Below are 18,716 nucleotides of genomic sequence, written 5' to 3' on the forward strand. Positions count from 1 at the left end.
TGCTGCTGTCAACCAAGCACAGGGCTCTGGGCTCGGCTTGGGGTGTGGGGCTCAGGGCTCCAGGCTCAGGACTTGGGGCACAGGACTCCTGCAGTTGGAGCCCAGGGCTCAGAGCTCCTGGTGAGTATTCACAGAGGCACATTCTCTTGGATACTGTGGTCGGTCCAGAGATAGACAGGTAGTCCTGTCCACAGTCCTCTGAGGGACTGAAAGAAACTCTGAGGCTAGACAGACAGACAGACAGACAGAACTTTTTCCTTTGCTCTTAGCCTGTGAGATCTCTGAGATTGCATCAGCTGAGGCTCTGGAAGACTCTTTCTCCCCACTGTAACAGAATGAGCATGGAAGTACTACGAAATGAGACACGAAGGAAAGGACAGCTAATAGTGACTGACTGAAGGAGACACTGCAGCCCTTTCCACTCTTTGGAAGTCCTATTTATGAAGACAAACAAACAAACACAAATAATATTTCTTTGATGCATGCTTCCTGCAACAAAAATGATCTGGGGAATAAACACATGGGTGGGAAGAAGAGTGCTGGACTTGAGGATGGAGATGGTTGCAGGACAGCTCACTTCATTTCCAGCCCTTCTCAGTGTCCTTATTTAAAGAAGAGACACTGCTAAAATATATAGCTCAATGGCAGAGCCCTTGACCAGCATGCCTAAGGTCTTGGGTTCATCCTCTGGTAACTACAGAAAAATCAAATGAAAAACAAACGAAGTCAAGTCAGTCTCATAAAGAAGGGAGATAGTAGCAGTCTGTTCAGTGAATCACTGGGAGACCTGAGATAAGCCAGGGAGTCTTTGGATGGTCACTCATTCATGCATCTCTCTTTCTCCCATCCTTGCCTGATTCTTCCCCTTTTGGTGCCAGTCACCTGGCTCTTCACAGAGTCCATGCTATGATGCTTATCAGTGACACCAATGAGTCCCCTGCCAGATGGCACAGGGCAACCACAAACACTGATGCAACTCCAGCCACACTTTGATATTAAAAATAAAACTTCAAGGGACAGAATGCAGTGCTGGGTTAATTTGCAGAATTGCTGTGTTTACCCTCACTTTCTATAAAGCTTCCCATTGGTTGATGCTTGGTGGGTGGGGACCACCAAATAGTGAAGGCCACTGCCCCCCCTCCTCTAACCATTAACCAGCAAACAAGATTTAGTGGGGAGTCTCCCCCCAAGCCTTACTGTACATGTGCTAGGATCCCAGGCAGCAAAGCAGAGCCAGAAGGAACAGCCAGAGCCCACAGCATACGTGAGTCACCCCTTAAGAGCATTCTGTGCCTCTTGCTCCTGCCAGGGTCTCTGCCTCTACTCTGCTGCACTCCTGAGCACACCCATGGCTGAGCCTTGCTTGCTTGAGATTTTTAATAGATGAACATGGGGGCAGCTAGCTGTGGCATGAGGCAACCATGTGGGGGACTTTTCAGATTTCACAGCTCATGGTTCAGCCACTGGGGTTTGATTTCCCCCTGGCTTTCTTACCTAGCAGGAGTTTGTCACTGAGAGCCAGGGCTGTGCTTTATTGCCACCTGTTGCCTAATGGGGCAGCCTTAGCATCCTGGGATGGGAGGGATTGTCAAACCTGAGATGGATTAATGCCAGGTAGCACTACTGGGTGGGGTTGTAGTACACAGATGGTATACGCAGGGACCCTCTAAAGAGTGCCCACACTCCCTGCCATAGTAACTTGGCAACCTGTAGTGGGGGTGATGCGGCTGGAAGTAGAAGGACCTGCAACTCTCTACATCACACCAAGTGCTATGATGCCTAAATCCCTGCCTAATCCAAGGCTCTTCAGAGACGAGTGGCAAGGAAGATATTTCCAGAAAGAAACACATGACCCTTAACCTTTTTTTTGTAGGCTGTCCTTAAAGAGCCACCTTGCTGGCCATGTGTTTTTCAGTAGAGAAAACAAGAGGCGTGACTCTGAGGGTGCATATGCAGTCCTTCACAGAAGCTCTGCTTCACCCAGCTCTGTTGTCCCAGCTGTACGGTGAGGTGGCTCATGAAGTGAGTCCTGCATAAATCATGCACTGATGGCAGCCAGCAGCCACACCAGGCATTCCCAACAGTCTCCTAAGGCAGGGAGATTTACTCTCCAGCCTGCAGGTTTGACACAGGGAGAATGAGGCACATGGTTGCAGCCAGAAACAGCAGCAAGAGAAAGAAGGCCCAGCCTACTGTTGACTGGGGTCCTTCCCCAAAGGGGATCCATAGACAGGTATGGCCCAGTGCTAAAACCAAGATGTCCCTGTGTAGAGCACAAAAGAGAAAGGCAGAGGGAAAGGAAGAAGAAAGGCTTCCTGGAGGCAGTGACCAAACACCTGAGTCTCAAAGGACAAAAGGGAATGAGCTAAGGGAGAAAAGGAAGGGCTGGGCCGAGAGTGGAACCACCCGGGGTACAGTCAAAGAATGGACATCTTTAACTCCAGGTCTCAGGCCGGGACTCAGCAAACATTGCAGGGCTGTAGTGACCTGCCCTGCCTCGCCTGCCCTGTCCTGCCCTAACCTCTGACCTGGCTTTCAACAGAGTAAGGATGTGTGTGGCGGGGTGGGGGAGGGAGACCTGTGATGCTCAGCCATGCTGCAGCCAGATGGTGATCAGTCCAAAGTAAGAAGGACTGGGTCATGAGGACCTCTAGCCTACCTCAGTGAGGGTGAATCTCCTGGGGGGACTGGGGAACTCCCGTAAACTTGCCTCCTGTGCAGCAGTGTCCTACCCGGACCTCACTTCAGTCAGATGCTGTCTTTCTGGATTGGCTAACTCCCAAAACATTGATGTCTAATTTTGATCCACGGCTCATTTGGTTGTTGTCTGAAAATTTCACGCAGGGATGTGCGTTCTGACCGGATCTGCTCGCCGTTGCCGCTCCTCCAGGTTTAACTCTCCCATGCCCTACATTCTTCCCAACCTCATGTGCTCTTGAAAATAAATAAATAAATAAGAGACTGAGGCTGCTTTGTGTAGCCAATGTGTGCACAGGAGTAGAGCCAGCTACTGAGGTATGGCTAGCCTCTCAGGAGTGGCATTACTAAAGAGAACTGATTCTCCCTCCCAGGCGCCATCAACGGAGAACCTAGTTATACTCAGATTAGTGTGACTCTCAAGCCTACCTTATCAGAGAAGCTGCTTTTTTGCTGTAGACAGTGGTTACCGCAAAGACCATCAACAGGTCAACACCAAGGCTTTTAAAAATCACATAGAATGTAAGACAGTGGGTTTGGACAGTAAAAGTTCCAGTGGCCCCCAGCTTGCTGATTGTCTGTACACTGCCCTTTGGTGGCCACCTTTACTAATCCCTCCATCAGCTTCCAGCTGATGTCCAGTGACTTTTCATTCTGATCTGGAACCCAAAGGAAGCCCATTTTTGCAGAGTTTAGTCATGTGCACACTGAGTGTGCTTTAGCAATCCCTCCATTTTGAAGGAAAGCTTAGTCAGATATAGATCATTGGTTGACTGTTTCTGTTTGTGTTTGCTTGCTTGTTTTTCTTGCATGTTGAATATGCATGTATGACTTGTGTAGGTATTTTAACCTATTTGAGTTTCTGGCTGCCTTCAGACAAGTTAATAAAGTCTATTTTGAGGTTTCTTTTTTAAAACCTGCATGATGAGACTATAGGCAAAATGCTCTGGGATGTGTTCGGCACATAGCAACCGCACTGAGTAAAACTTCTTCAAATGAGAATCTTGAAGCCCAAGGCTCTGCTGTGATTGCCTGGGTCACAGCCAATGTGAAGGAAGGATGGGGACAAAATGGGCCTTTCATTCACAGTGCCATGTGCCCCTCATTGTGTGACTGCCATAGCGCCTAACAAACACTGTTGATTTGGCAGGGCCTGGTCAACCAGAACAATGTCGCTTGTCCTGTATACCTGTCTCCTCTGGCTCTGCACCAGTGGCCTCTGGACTGCCCAGGCTGACACCCATGAGGATTCAAGTTCTCATCGAGGCCTGGCTCCCACCAACGTTGACTTCGCCTTCAACTTGTTCCAACGCCTAGTGGCCATGAATTCCAACAAGAACACCTTAATCGCTCCAGTGAGCATCTCCATGGCCCTGGCCATGCTATCCCTTGGCACCCAGGGCTCTACCCAGACCCAGTTTCTCCAGAGCCTGGGCTTCAACCTCACAGAGACATCTGAAGCTGTGATCCACCAGAATTTCCAGAGCCTCAATTACCTTCTCAAGCAGTCTGAGTCTGGTTTGGAGATGAATTCAGGCAATGTCATGTTCCTCCTCCAGAACCTGAAGCTGAAGGACTCCTTCTTAGCAGACATGAAACACTATTATGAGTCCGAGGCCTTGAGCCTCCCTTCCAAGGACTGGACTAAAGCCAGCCAACAGATCAACAAGCATGTTGAGAAAAAGACCCAGGGAAAAATTGAGCATGTGTTCTCAGACCTGGATAGTCCAGCCACCCTCATCCTGGTCAGCTACATCTTTCTTAAAGGTATTGCTCTCCCTTCCTTACCACCCTAAGTTCCACTCCACCACAGACCTCTCTAAAGCCCGCAAAGCCATCCCACTTGAAATGGCCTAGAGCTCTCAGCCATCTTTGACCAGGTCCTGCCCCCTAACAAATGCCAGTCTCTATCAGGTTGGAACTAGGATATCAACAGTGCTATTCTTGAACGCTTCTGAAAAGAGTTGTTAAAATGATAGATTCCAGAACTCATGACTGACCTCCTGGAACAAAATCTCTACAGGACAGCCCAGAAGGCATTATTATTGTGTGCCCTCCACCAACCTAACATCGCTTTGGAGGCACCTCATCCCAGAGAATCAAATCTGTAATTCTTGTACAACACAGATTCTCAAGTGAAGGTGATAGCCCCACCTTCCTAGGGACATTAGGCAACCTTGGGGAACAGGATTATATGTCACAACTAGGGGTGGGGTAGGATGAACACACACACCACACACAAATGCACAAACATACCCACAAACACACACATGTACACATGGCAAAAAACAAACACAGCACACACACACAACACTGATATACAAACACATACACCACCCACACACATACACAAATATACATATACATACCACACAAATATGCATACACACAAGCACACAGAACACACCTATGCACACACAAACAAGCATATGTAGAGAACACACACAAATACACAAACATATATGCAAACACACAACCACCCCCCATGGTGCCATCATCCCTAAATATTCAGAGTATCGAGGTTGAAAGCCTGGTCTAGAATCTTCTACTTTTTCTGTCTTCTCTAGAGTTGTGTCTCAGCTCTTTTCTTCCTTTAAGATTTCAATACACAGCACGCATGCACACACACATACACACACACACCACACAAATGCACAAATATACCCACAAACATACACATGTACACATATCAAAAAACAAACACAGCACACACACACAACACTGATATACAAACACATACACCACACACACAAATATACAAACACATACACACCACACACACACACACACACACACACACACACACAAACACATATACATACCTCACACACATACACACATTCCCCCCCTCCCCCGGCTGATATCAAATTCCTCTCCTGTCCTTGAGCATCTTGCGCCACCACCACCACCACCACCCCCGCCCCGGAAGCCTATGTGGCCTCCCAGTATAGTTCTGTGACAACTATGACAGTCAGGAAACTAGAATGGGTCACACTGTTAGGAGTGAGCTCCTAACAGAAGAGGCTGAGGGGGAAGTGTTGCAATCAGACAAGCTTTGACTCATTCTGAGGAGCGACATTCTGTCAGAACTGACCAGTACTACAGCAAGCAAACAGGCTGGATGGTGACCCCACCAGCTGAAGGTGAGAGAGATTGTGAGCTGGAAGGCATACTGTGTCCTGACTCTACACGCAGGAAACCTCACTGTCTGCCCTCTTTCCAAGCGGCAGAGGTATGAGCCTCCTCCAGGAATTGACCACACTGTCAAGGTGGTTCATTTCTCCCAAAACCAGCTCCTCTCTCTCCTTACCAGAGACCCTGAGTTCACAGCTTGAGTTCTAAAACCACCAGAATTCTCAGCACTGAGACCAACTTCTAGCTTAAGTGGGACCATAAGTGGGCTCAAGGCCATTTTTTTCTCTTCCCTTGCCCTTCACCCCCAACCTCCTGGGTTTGGTAGCCAGTCTCAAGCATAGCTAATCCTCAGCCATCAGAGAGGCAGGGAAAGGACCATCCCAGCCTCCTGCTGATGCTCCACTCAGTTGTTTGTAGAACAGGCATTAAGTCCCTGGGGATCATCTCATCTCTGGAAATCTAGGACTATTCCTAGCACACTGCAGGCTGCTGCATCACTGGTTTCTGCAGGAAGAATTGATGATCTGTTGCCTCAGAAGAGGCTGTCCAAGAATTATTTTTAATTTCCAGGTCTACAAACCTAATGATAGATACCCACTCCATCTCTTCTCCCTCATATCTTTCCAGGTACATGGGAACTTCCCTTCAGCCCAGAAAACACTAGAGAGGATGACTTTTATGTGAACGAGACAAGCAGTGTGAAGGTGCCCATGATGGTCCAGTCAGGCAGCATTGATTACTTTCATGACTCAGAGATCCCCTGCCAGTTGATACAGATGAACTATGTGGGAAATGGAACTGCCTTCCTCATTCTTCCAGACCAGGGCCAGATGGACACTGTCATCGCTGCACTGAATCGGGACACAATTGATAGGTGGGGCAAGCTTGTGACCCCAAGGTAAGCCCTGCAGCCAGCATGTACATTTCTGTAAGGCATACGTTTCTGGAAAATGAGGCAGGTAGACTTTTTTCTCTCCAATATACACCCCCCCCCCACACACACACACACACAAACTCGGGTCTTACTTTTCCCATAGGCTGTGAGGTTCTCTAACCCGGAAATTAAACTTACAATTCCTCTATCCAGAGGTAATTTGGTACATACCACAAGTCTGGTCCCACTTTCTTGTGAATTTTATAACCATATACATCTTGTATATTATATCTTTATATCAATTCCTTAGAGGGAGCTCATCAAACACTAATCTTCCCCTTTCCTTTATTCTTTGATGGCTTATTATAAAGCAAGCCTCACTGTAGATCTTCGGGACCTCTGTAATTGCACTGTACTTTATGCATCCTGGGCAACTGACTCCAGTGAAAACAAATCATGGAGAAACAACGGTCTATGTGCTCAGGGTGAGCATGGTGCTCTAGCTGCAATACTTTAAGAAAATGTCTTGTAAATGAGTTTATACTTTCACATCTAGATCTTGTTGTGTTTATGGTCTAACCTCAAGGTGTGCCTCCTATTTCATTTTTAAAATTCAGTACTCAGAATTAAACCAAGGGTCTCTTTTTTGAGGACTTACTACCGAACTATATCTCCAATAACCCCCTTTTTAAAGGCAGGGTTTACCCAGACTAGCTGTGAACTCATTCTGTACCTCAAGCAGGCTTTGACACATCAAACTCCTGCTCTGGGGTCTGGAGTTACTAAGATTACAAGATTGTGACACGAAGTTCAGGTTCATTTCTTTGTAAATATAAAAATGTCTTTAACAGCCATAACCTCCCCCTCCCTGTTCACAACTTTTAACATGTTCTTTTTCTGACCAGATTGTATATATTTTTTTTAGATCTTTCCACTCTGCTCTTTTGTTCTCAATCTCACTATAAAAATCTGGCCAAAAATAGCTGGCAGAGCCCATGACATGGCCTGACTACTGAGCTGCCTTGAAATGTCCAGTTCTATGTGAATTTGTTCATCATCTTTAAATCCATGCAAGTCTCAAGGCATGGACAAAGAGCATATAAGTTGATTGTCAGATGTAACATGAATGTCCTTTGTCCTGTTTCCCTCTCAGCTCTTGTTCCCAATTGAAACTCAAACATAAGCAGTCTTGACTCTCTAGATAGGACCATATTGTTCATTCTGCTCTTCTGAGACCCCACCCTAATCACATGTTAGGCTCCTTTCTACGGACTTCTAGAGTTTCTCTAGCTCATATCTCCAAGTGTTTCCAAATTCCTCAAGCCAGTTCTCAAGACTTCTAAACCACATTGTCAGATATTCATAGAAATCACCCCACTCCCGGTACCGTGTGTGTGTGTGTGTGTGTGTGTGTGTGTTGGTTCTCTCTTTACTGCTATCATGAATACTAGAGAGAAGCATTTTAAGAGATGGAAAGATGTGGTTTTGTCTACTGTTTCAGAGGCTTCAGTCCATAATAACTTGGCTGTTGTTTCTGGGCCCATCTGTGGTGAAGCAGAACACTGGCTCCCCTTTGTCCCTTTTGTTCAGTCAAGACACCCAACTCTCAGTTAAGATGGGTCCTCCATCAGCAGTCAAAGCTCTCTGGAAACACCATCACAGATGCACCCAAAAGTGTGTCTCCTAGGTGATTCTAAAATCCAATCAACAATGAAGAACAATCATCACAAATCCACCCCTTGACAACTTAGTACTCAAAAAATACCACTTTTAAACTATTAAAACCCATTACTGGCCCCCATAGGTACATAACCACCTCATAATGCAAAATGAATAGAATAATTCTTCAAAAATTCAATAGGCTTCACAATATTGACACTGCTCAAAGTCAAAAGTTTCTTTGAGACTTGAGACAATGATCTTGACTGTGGGTCCTTGTAAAATAAAGAAACCAGCTTACATAGTTCTAATATACAACATTACAAAGAAAAAAAATTCCAATTCCAAATTGTAGATTGGAAAAGGAGAGATAGAAAAAAGCAAGACTGAAATTCAGAAAGACAAAAACAATACCCTGATTTCATGTCTGGCAGCTGGGCCTCTTGGTAGCATGACCTAGGCTCCAACAGCTTTGGGTAGCCCCATTTCTCTACTTTTTCTGCCTGTATATGATGTAGTCTCTCTCCAGGGATGGCACTACTCTCTGCCTAAAGTTTTCCTTGGCAGCTATCTCCTAAGCCCTGTCATTTTCAGCCTTCTGGGGTCTCCACTGAACCTTCACCTAGCCTGCTCAGGAGCTCTGCATAGGAAATCTATACTATACATTGTTTGGCCTCAGAGACTTTCTGGAAAGTTGGTGCTAGCCTCTATGACCCTTCAACTTTACATTTTTCATGCCTCCCAAATTCTACAATGTGGATGATGCCAAGTTCTGCTACCAGGCTGAGATGCCACCCGATGAGCCACAGATGTCTGCCTTTGTGTCCGATGCTTAAAAGATACTTTCCTAGGCAGCAATTTTCTTAAGGTATCTGGAAAGTTCTATTATTTCAGGTGCTACCTTTTCAAATGATAATTTAGAGCTCTTGAGGAGTGAGTGGGGACTTGCACTCACTCTTTTCTATTATCCCAGTGCAGAGTTCCTGGTTTCTCATTGACAATGTTAATCTCTTTAACAAAAATATAATCACTTCATCTAAACCCATTCTATCCTCATGATATTTATCCAGGATAAGTTCCTTTCATCGCCAAACTGTGTATTCTCCACACCTTTCTGTTCCGGTTTTCTGATATCTCTCCCTGTAAATCTGAGTAAATTCAGCAAGTAATTAACAATACCACAATTTAAATAATGTTCTCTTGAAAGGAATCATCCAGGGGGTACCTTTCCCTGTATCCATAGTTAGTGAGTCAGGCTGGTGGTACAAATGCTGGTGGGATCACACAAAGAAGTAAACATCTGTCTAGGGAAGGATGTGCTTCTGTCTACTGGCAGGCCTAGCCTTGAACCCTCTAACTTCTTTTTCTTCACCCTGAACAGGCAGATGAACCTGTATATCCCGAAATTCTCCATATCTGATACCTCTGACCTTAAAGATGTGCTGGCAGATGTGGGCATTAAGGACTTGTTCACCAACCAATCAGATTTCTCAGACACCACTGAAGATGTTCCCTTGACGTTAACGGTAAGTGTCTTGGGAGCCTTTCTCCAAAATCTACACTAAAAATCTTTTTTTTTTTTTTTGTTTTTTTTTGTTTTTGTTTTTGTTTTTTTTTTGTTTTTCTTTTTACACTAAAAATCTTAATAGTAAGCAAGACATTGATTTGTTAAAGGTCCCGAAGGTCCCAAGCAGAAAACCCCAGATCCAAGCCCCTTCGAGCACAGTTCAGTAAACAGAGGCCCAGCAAGAAAACAACCACACAGAAAGCTAATGACTAGGGAGAGTCATAGCCATCTTGGCTACCATGGGATGGGCAGCTACCCATCCCATGAAGTCTTACAGATGATGGACACTGAAAAACAAAGTTGTCATGGCAGAAGTGAGAGCAGCCCCTGTCAAAAAGAAACAGAAGTCAGAGTGAAGGTCTCCTTAACGTCACACCAGACCTACTCAATTTCACGTTTCAGTCTTCAGCTTGATGTTCTGAATTCATAACTTGGTTCAGAGCATTTTGAATGAACAGGTACATATCTACTATGTACCTGTGCTAGGATCTGGATCTGTTTCCATTCCTCAGATATGGACACTGTCCTCCAAACAAAAGGGTTTTGGGTACATGGAAGCCTTACTTAGTGATGTATGAGTTCAATAAATGTGTTGTGTGAATGGGTAAAGCCCTTGAGAAGGCTCAGCCACACAAAATTCTCCTTACAACTAATTAATTCATTTTTTAAAGGGGATATTTTTCAGTATAACTGTACTAGAAGTGCTGAGGGGTTGACTGCTCTAAGCCCTAAAGAACACAACATTGATGGGAGCTCCAAGTTCATATAGGAGCAGTAGACATTGTCCCAATGCTAAGGGATCCTTAACTCAGAAAGGGCAAAGAGCTCAAAGTACTCACAGAGTTAGCAGGAGCAACCATTGACAGCAACAAGAACAGTGGAATATCTGACCTTTTGTCTGTCAACTCAAAATCTCAAATCCTTAAGACCTACTGCAGAGGTCTTGATTGACTGCAGGAGCCAATCACAGAGAGACCCAGAGCCCCTCAGACTTGCTGTGAAATGAAGCTGATGAGAGAGTTTCCCCGACCAGGGGGTACAAAGAATACATTGGCTGTCATCCAATGTTTAGTTGCCAGGGTGGGCTCTGTCCCAAGTTTTCTAGACCAGCTGTTGACCATTTGGATGTCGTCAGAACTCTAACTAATGTTAGTCATTAAAGGGAACAGCAGCAGCCAGGGATGTACATTTCTGCTTCAGTCTAGGCTTCCCTAAGCCGAGTAGGCACACGCACATTATATACATTCCACTCTGCTGGTTCCATAGCAGGGTAGACAGAATGCAGTCTCTTAAAGCCTAGGGTCTGTCAAGAAGAGCCCAAGATGGAGCACAGGACTTCCTCTGACCTTGTGTGGTGGGTACGGAAGAGGTTAGGTGCAGTCGGGAGTCAGAGCTGCTGCTTTGATGTGGAGCAAACACACGATGTCTGGGGCACTTTGGCTGTTTCACCTTCCATGGAACTGACAGTGAGATGTCCGTGTGATGAGATGTGAACAGCTCCTGCCTCCTAACAGGGATTTATTTCCCGCCTTTGGTGTGTTTCTCACAGGTAGTCCACAAGGCCATGCTACAACTGGATGAAGGGAATGCGCTGCCTGTTGCCACCAACGGGGCTCCCCTACACCTGCCCTCTGAATCACCCACCCTCAGGTTCAACCAGCCCTTCATCGTCCTGATCTTTGACAAGTTCACATGGAGCAGCCTAATGATGAGCAAAATCACAAATCCAGCCTAAAGGATGTCCTGGGAATCCATGGTGCCATCTGATTTTGGGGGCATGGAAGCCTTTCCCCAGTCTTCTTCAAGGTCCCTCCAACCCAACCAGGTGTTCCTACTTTTAGATATCTAGTAATGAATAGACCTTGTTGTTACTCTCAAGACAAGTCAAATTAGAAGGAACCACTGAGAAAGAAGTAACAGTTATTAAAGGATGTTTTTTGCAAACTCTGGAGTGCTTGGGTAGTTGCATTCTGAAGAGGGTGTCTCTTCTCTTGGTTTATATATAGGTGTTGCCTTATTACTGTCCTCACATGGGGGAAGAGCAGAGATAACTCTCCAGGGTCTTTCTAATCCTACTCATGAAGGTTCCACCCTTGTGACCTCATGTGACTCCCTGATAGGTTTCAAATACTAGGTTTCAAAACAAATCAGTGAGACATTCAGTTCATAATGCATAGTCCTCACAAGATGGGTGAGTCCAGTCGACAAAGCCACCTTCTCTTTCTGATGGAGACAAGAACATGGGGCACCTTTGATCTCAGTCACAGGTCCTGAGTGTAGTGTGTGGCTTCAGAGGGAGACCGACCTGAAACAGAGCCCAGGTCACAGAGTGCTTCTAAAATGAAACCAGAATAGTGTGGTTGTCTTTAGAAAGTTTGGGGAAGAGGGGCTGGCAACTTTTGGACACTCAGTGGAAGAGCTGACAGACAAAGCCTATCATGGTGGGCAGCACAGAGTTGACAGAGAAGAAAGCAGCAGATGTATGATATCAATTCTAATACTTGATTGTTTTCCTTTTCTTACTACAAAGTCAACACACACACACACACACACACACACACACTGATGCAACCCCCATGGCTTGGATCAGCCACGCTGAGGCAGTTCCTCTGCCTTTTCTTAGAGTGCCCCATATGACCATGAACAGAATGCTGTTTCTGTCCCAGCGTGGCTATGGTTTTCTTTTGTTTCCATTTTTGTTTTGCTTCATTTTTTTTGCAAGCCAAAAAATAATCAAACCAAGTTCACCATCCCACCCATCCTTAAATATACCGTGTGTGTATTGCATGTTTAACATCATTTCAGAATATGCATTCTTTTATGAGTGGAAATTGAGCATGAATCAAAAGTGTCATTTGAAATCAATAGGGGAAAATACTTTATCAAGCCATGTATTGCTTGGGAATCACTAGGGACCGAAAGAACTGTGTAACTCTTCTCATCCTTCAAACAATTCCAGATGGATCAAAGATTTGAGCACCAAAGTTTAAATCATTAAGTTATAAAGTACATGGTTTTAAAACAAACCTCACTGAGCAGATCTTGGGTGGCAGCTCTGCCTCCAACATCCAAGAACCCAGAGGAAGCAGGGATCCCAGGCACTGGAACTCAGGCAGTATCCTAGGTAAGCAGACAGCAGGGCCCTCCCTAAACAGGGAGTAACTGGGAACCAAAAGGACCCAGGAACACTGAGCAGATCTTGGGTGGCAGCTCTGTCCCCAACCTCCAAGAACCCGGAGGAAGCAGGGATCCCAGGCGCTCTAATTTGGACAGTGTCTTAGAAACTAGTTCTCAGATCTGAGGCCTAGATCAGACCTCTGCCAGGTCTGCTGTTGTGTGGACCCCGGATTCCACCTGAGACATACTGGAAGTTCCACTCAATCCAGATCCACAGAGGAACAAATGAACTCAGAGCTTCAGACAACGTATCCTGAGATATTCTAGAGGAGACACTGCACCCAGAACAGCAGACACCTAGCTGGACTACTACCTTGGAGGCACCATATCCTGAAGCATCCTAGAGGTACCACTATAATTAGTGCAGCTGGAAAAGATCACAGAGACATCTGGACCCCTAGGAGATCAGACACAAGCTAGATAACTAGAAAGACAGGCTTCAGTCAGAGACAGCAAGTACAGGCAGCACTAGAGTTAACCAGATGGCAAAAGGCAAGAGCAAGAATGTAAGCAACAGAAACCAAAGTTACATGGCATCATCAGAACCCAGCTCCCCCATCAGAGCAAGCCCTGAACACCCCATCACACCAGAAAAGCAGGAATCAGAATTAAAATCACTTCTCATGATGATGATAGAGGGCTTTAAGAAAGACATAAATAACACTCTCAAAGAACTTAAGGAGAGCACTGGTAGACAGATAGAAACCCTTAAAGAGGAAACACAAAAATCCCTTAAGGAATTTCAAGAAAATGCAACCAAACGGGAAAAGGAATTAAACAGAACCATGCAGAATCTAAAAATGGAAGTAGAAACAATAAAGAAATCACAAAGAAACAATACCCTGGAGATAGAAAACCTAAAAAAACGATCAGGAGTCATAGACACAAGTATCACCAACAGAATACAAGAGATGGAAGAGAGAATCTCATGTGCAGAAGATACCATGGAAAACATTGACACAACTGTCAAAGAAAATGCAAAATACAAAAAGCTACTAACCCAAAATATACAAGAAATCCAAGACACAATGAGAAGGCCAAACCTAAGGATAATAGGTATAGATGAGGGGGAAGACTCCCAACTAAAAGGACCAGTAAATATCCTCAACAAAATTATAAAGGAAAACTTCCCTAACCTAAAGAAAGAGATGTCCATAAATATACAAGAAGCTTACAGAACTCCAAATAGTTTAGACCAGAAAAGAAATACTTCCCGCCATATAATAGTCAAAACATCAAATGTACAAAACAAAGAAAAAATACTAAAAGCAGTAAGGGAAAAAGGCAAAGTAACATATAAAGGCAGACCTATAAGAATTACACCAGACTTCTCACCAGAGACCATAAAAGCCAGAAGATCCTGGACCGATATCATACAGACCCTAAGAGAACACAAATGGCAGCCCAGACTACTATACCCAGCAAAACTGTCAATCATTATTGATGGAGAAACCAAAATATTCCATGACAAATCCAAATTTACACAGTATCTCAACACAAATCCAGCACTTCAAAGAATAATTGGTGGAAAACTCCAACACAAGGAGGGAAACTACAACCTAGAAAAAGCAAGAAAGTAATCTTCCAAAAACCCCAAAAGAAGAGAGTTACACAAACATATCTCCACGGATGTTAGCCCAAAAGCTTGGATTAGCGAAGACTCAACCCACAGACCACATGAAGCTCATGAAGAAGGAAGACCAAGAGGGGATGCCTCAGTTCTACTTAGAACGAGAAATAAAAATGCTCAAGGAAGCAAATAGGGAAACAAAACATGGAACAGAAACTGAAGGAGGGGCCATCAGGAGACCTTTCCACCTGGGTATTCACCCCATGTACAGCCACCTAATCTAAACACTGTTGTGGATGGCTGGAAGTGCATAATGTGAAGAACATGATATAGCTGTCTCCTTAGAGGTCAGCCAAAGACTAAAACACTCAGAGGACAATGTTCACAATTAACCACTGATATGATCAGGGGTTTCCCAATGGAGAACTTAGTGAGAGGACTGAAGGAGCAGAAAGGGTTATTGACCCCAGGTGGAAAGCAACAATACCAAACAACCAGAGCCCCCCAGAGTCTAAACCACCAGCCTGGGAACACATAGGGAGGGACCCAAGACTCCAGAGGTATATGTAGGGGAGGATGGCCCTGTCAGACATAGGTGGGAGAGGAGTTTCTTGGTCCCATAAAAAATATGAATGAAAAATGAATGAATGAACACACAGTGGGGGGGGATGTGAGGGCGGGGAGGGGATAGTGAGGGGGGTAGGTGTGGTCACTGCCTCATAGAAGCATGAGGAGGGGGATGGGATAGGTTTCTGGGTGGTGGGAGGAAGTAGGCTAAGGGGATAAAATCTGAAACGTAAATACTACAACCAATTTTAAGAAGCGGGGAAAAAAAAAGTCTTCAGAACCAACATCTTTAAAAAAAAATGTCAGCGCCCTGGGGGTGGAAAAAATTTTTTTTTCTTGATACTAAACCTTGTTCTGAGAATTGTATATTGCATAATACACAGCCTTGGTGTATCTACTCATCAAGCATACTGAGCAGACCTGCCCAAACCTCTGATGTCCTGGAATTCCATCTGGATTCAGTGAAGACACAGCATCAGAGGCTTATCAACTTACTCTCCCCCCCACCCCTCTTCTAAAATCTCAACGCCCTTAATCAGCTTGAAGAAGTTAAAGAAGAGTCAGCGCCCCTATTCCCTGAGCTTGGGGACTAATGTGGTTAATAATGGTCTGTCTTTCTAGGGGCAAGTAGTGGTTTTGTTGGAACAGGGGGGATTAGCTAGGACTTACTGCATAGCCATAACCTACTGGTAGAAATCTGTATACTTATTATCAAGATGAAGTTATAAATTCTTAAATGGTACAAAATTTATTTTGATCTCAAATTTAAGGTTTTCATTGGTACGAGCCTCTTATTAATATAAAAATGAGATGAATATTGATACACTCATGGGCATTGTGCCTGTATAACACATTTAGGAATACAATGCCTAGACCCAGCCCTTTTTTAACTGATTTGGGATGGTTAACCTATGAGTTAAGGGACTATAGCAAATTCATATTTTTGAGTTTATTGTTAGGGTGCTTTCCACATTTTACTTAGAAATAGCTGAGAGGAGTTAACAGAAAACAGTCCAGGTTACCTTACATGGATAGTTGGTTTTCAAAACATCAGAAGTCCATAGAACTGATGCTACAAATATTTATATATTAATGTTCATATTGATTAGAGACCTGTCTGCTCCTGACAGCTTCCTGTCGTGGATTCTAAGAAGAAATTGAGCATCCTTGGAGTTACTCCAGTTGTGTGGTAACAGCCACTAGGCAAGAATTGCCTCTCTCCATCTACAGACAAATTACTGTCCAGAAAAGGACACACATGCAGAATAGTCGACTGATTATATCTGCCTAGACAGAGTAATCAGTCCTTAATAATCCTGCATCACCAAGGTCTGTCAGATGATTCTGGGCCAGAAGGCTGAAGATTTGATGCTCCAACATTTGGTGGTATAGGGGCTTTTCAGGTGTTCAGAGGTCTCTATAAATTGGCTAAGTTTTAGAAGCTATGCTTTGTGCTTCCCACAATTATAGTTAACTCAGTCATTCTGGATTTCTGACGGGGTTGAAAACTTATAGCTATTTACCGTAAGAGAAAAGATTTGAGTGGATGGTAGTCAGCTGACATTCATCCTAAAGCCAGGTTCAGAACTAAATGTTTTAGTTAGGATAGATGACAGAGGTGCTGGTTAGTCAACAAAATGATGGACTGGGTATTAGGACTATCTTGTACCTCACTGGTACAAATTGGCATAATTATGCTCTAATTGTATTTTGAGAGAAAAGTTTCATTTTAACAGGAAGGGTGATGTGTAGGAGGAGCTAAGGTAGGAGGAGTACTGAGAGCAAGAAAAGGAGTAAGAAGAGGAGGAGAAGAAGGATAGGAGAAGCTAGGTGATGAAAGAGAGAAAGAGGGGGGAGACAGGGAGGCAGATATTCATGTATCTCCACCAGTCAAAGATAGTTGTTATAGCTAGGTCGGTCAGTGGGTTACATCTCTGATTGAACAATTCCAAACTTATAACACTTATGATTAACATTATTTAAAAAAATGTATAAATGCAAAAAGGAAAAGGGGGCATGTGATAGGGGATTTCTAAGGGGGGGTGGGGGGGAATGGGGAAAGGGGATGGCATCTGAAGTGTAAATAAAATATCTAATAAAACAAACCTCAAAAGGATGAAGTATATTTAAAACCCAGAATTGCTAAAGAAAGGGGCTGCTGCATTGAACTTTATAAACGAAGTTCGCTCAGTTTAAGAGACAAAACTGAGCGAGGGAGGGATAAAAATATAAAAGTTAATTTCTCTACCATGTCACTTGATATTTTAAAATGCCAAGAGGAGATCGTGTTGAGTTGGGGACAATAGGAGCTGATTGAATTTTTTCTTATATATCTTCCCAAAATACTATAAAACCAATACTGTTATCAATAAAACTCCCTGTGATTCAGGCTTCCATAGAACATTCTCATCTGAAATCAGAGCCCCAGGAGAGGGTGGACGCAGGAGACAAAGAACCACTTGGAAAAATATCCTAGCATTATTAGGTTATGGGGAAGGTAGACTATGGGGCTGGGTTGGTGGGAACAGGTCACTGGAGGTGTGTTGTGGGGTGTTACACCTTACCCTGGCCACTTCCCCTATTCCGTTTCTCTGTTTCCTGTCCACATAAGGCAAGCAGCCACCTCCTTCCCATGTTTCTACCACCGTAGGGTCCCGCATCACTACAGCTCCCCACTGGCTGGATTTAAGGATCATGGTTTTGAAATGCCTGAGTTCTGAGAAAAATAAACCTTCCTTCCCCCCCCCTTTAAATTGTTTCTGTCAAGCATTTGGTTACAACAATGAGAAAAGCTAACCACAAATGGCTGAGTGTCTCCTTTTGTTTGTTTTTTTCTCTCAAAACTTAATGAAAGTTCTAAGTGTGCAGGTCCAACAGATGGAGCCAATCCACAGAAGAAACACAAAGAACCTCAAGCAAGGAATAGCATGACTGAGCATAAACAGAAAACTCCTAAAATCACACACACGGAAAGACGCACTGCACACAGAGGACGAAGGTTAAAAAAGAGAAGACTGGATTTCTCATCCGAAGTCGTGCCAATCAGCCGATGTGCCGAACTGAGAGTCGTACACTCATCCTGTGGGATCCCTACCCATACCATACAACCTGAAGTTGACAGGAAGGCATTTGGGACAAGCCTAAAGTGGAAAATCTACAAAAATATCTAGGCAGAAACAAATCTGAGTTTCTTACTGCCTGAGTGGAAGGGCAACCAAGGGACATGAAAGCCAATGCCATTGGGAGATCTGAGAGTGGACTCTAAGCCAGAAAAGCAGTACAATTAAAAAGATTTGAATTATTGAACATTATCAACACAATATAGTAACCTATACATTTGCTGGGTTTGATCATTATATGATGGTTAGGTCCACTTTGGTAAATTCAGGGATGCTTAGAATAGAAAGCTAAAAACTAGAACTCTTGAAAACTATATAAAGAAAGATGTCTTTAAAGTTCTGAGAGTAAAA

General features: G+C 44.2%; 1 protein-coding gene across 1 annotated transcript; it reads left to right on the top strand.

Annotated features, from left to right (window-relative positions):
* The first annotated feature begins 1,110 nt into the window (after positions 1-1,110).
* Positions 1,111-11,876, top strand: Serpina6 (serpin family A member 6). The gene is made up of 5 exons (XM_076921302.1): positions 1,111-1,264; positions 3,848-4,464; positions 6,460-6,730; positions 9,747-9,891; positions 11,482-11,876. Exons 2-5 carry the CDS (start codon positions 3,867-3,869, stop codon positions 11,665-11,667), a joined length of 1,200 nt encoding a protein of 399 aa, XP_076777417.1. The 5' UTR covers positions 1,111-1,264; positions 3,848-3,866; the 3' UTR covers positions 11,668-11,876.
* Positions 11,877-18,716: the final 6,840 nt, after the last annotated feature.

This window comes from Arvicanthis niloticus, chromosome 23, assembly GCF_011762505.2.
Source record: "Arvicanthis niloticus isolate mArvNil1 chromosome 23, mArvNil1.pat.X, whole genome shotgun sequence".
NCBI classification, from domain to species: Eukaryota; Metazoa; Chordata; class Mammalia; order Rodentia; family Muridae; genus Arvicanthis; species Arvicanthis niloticus.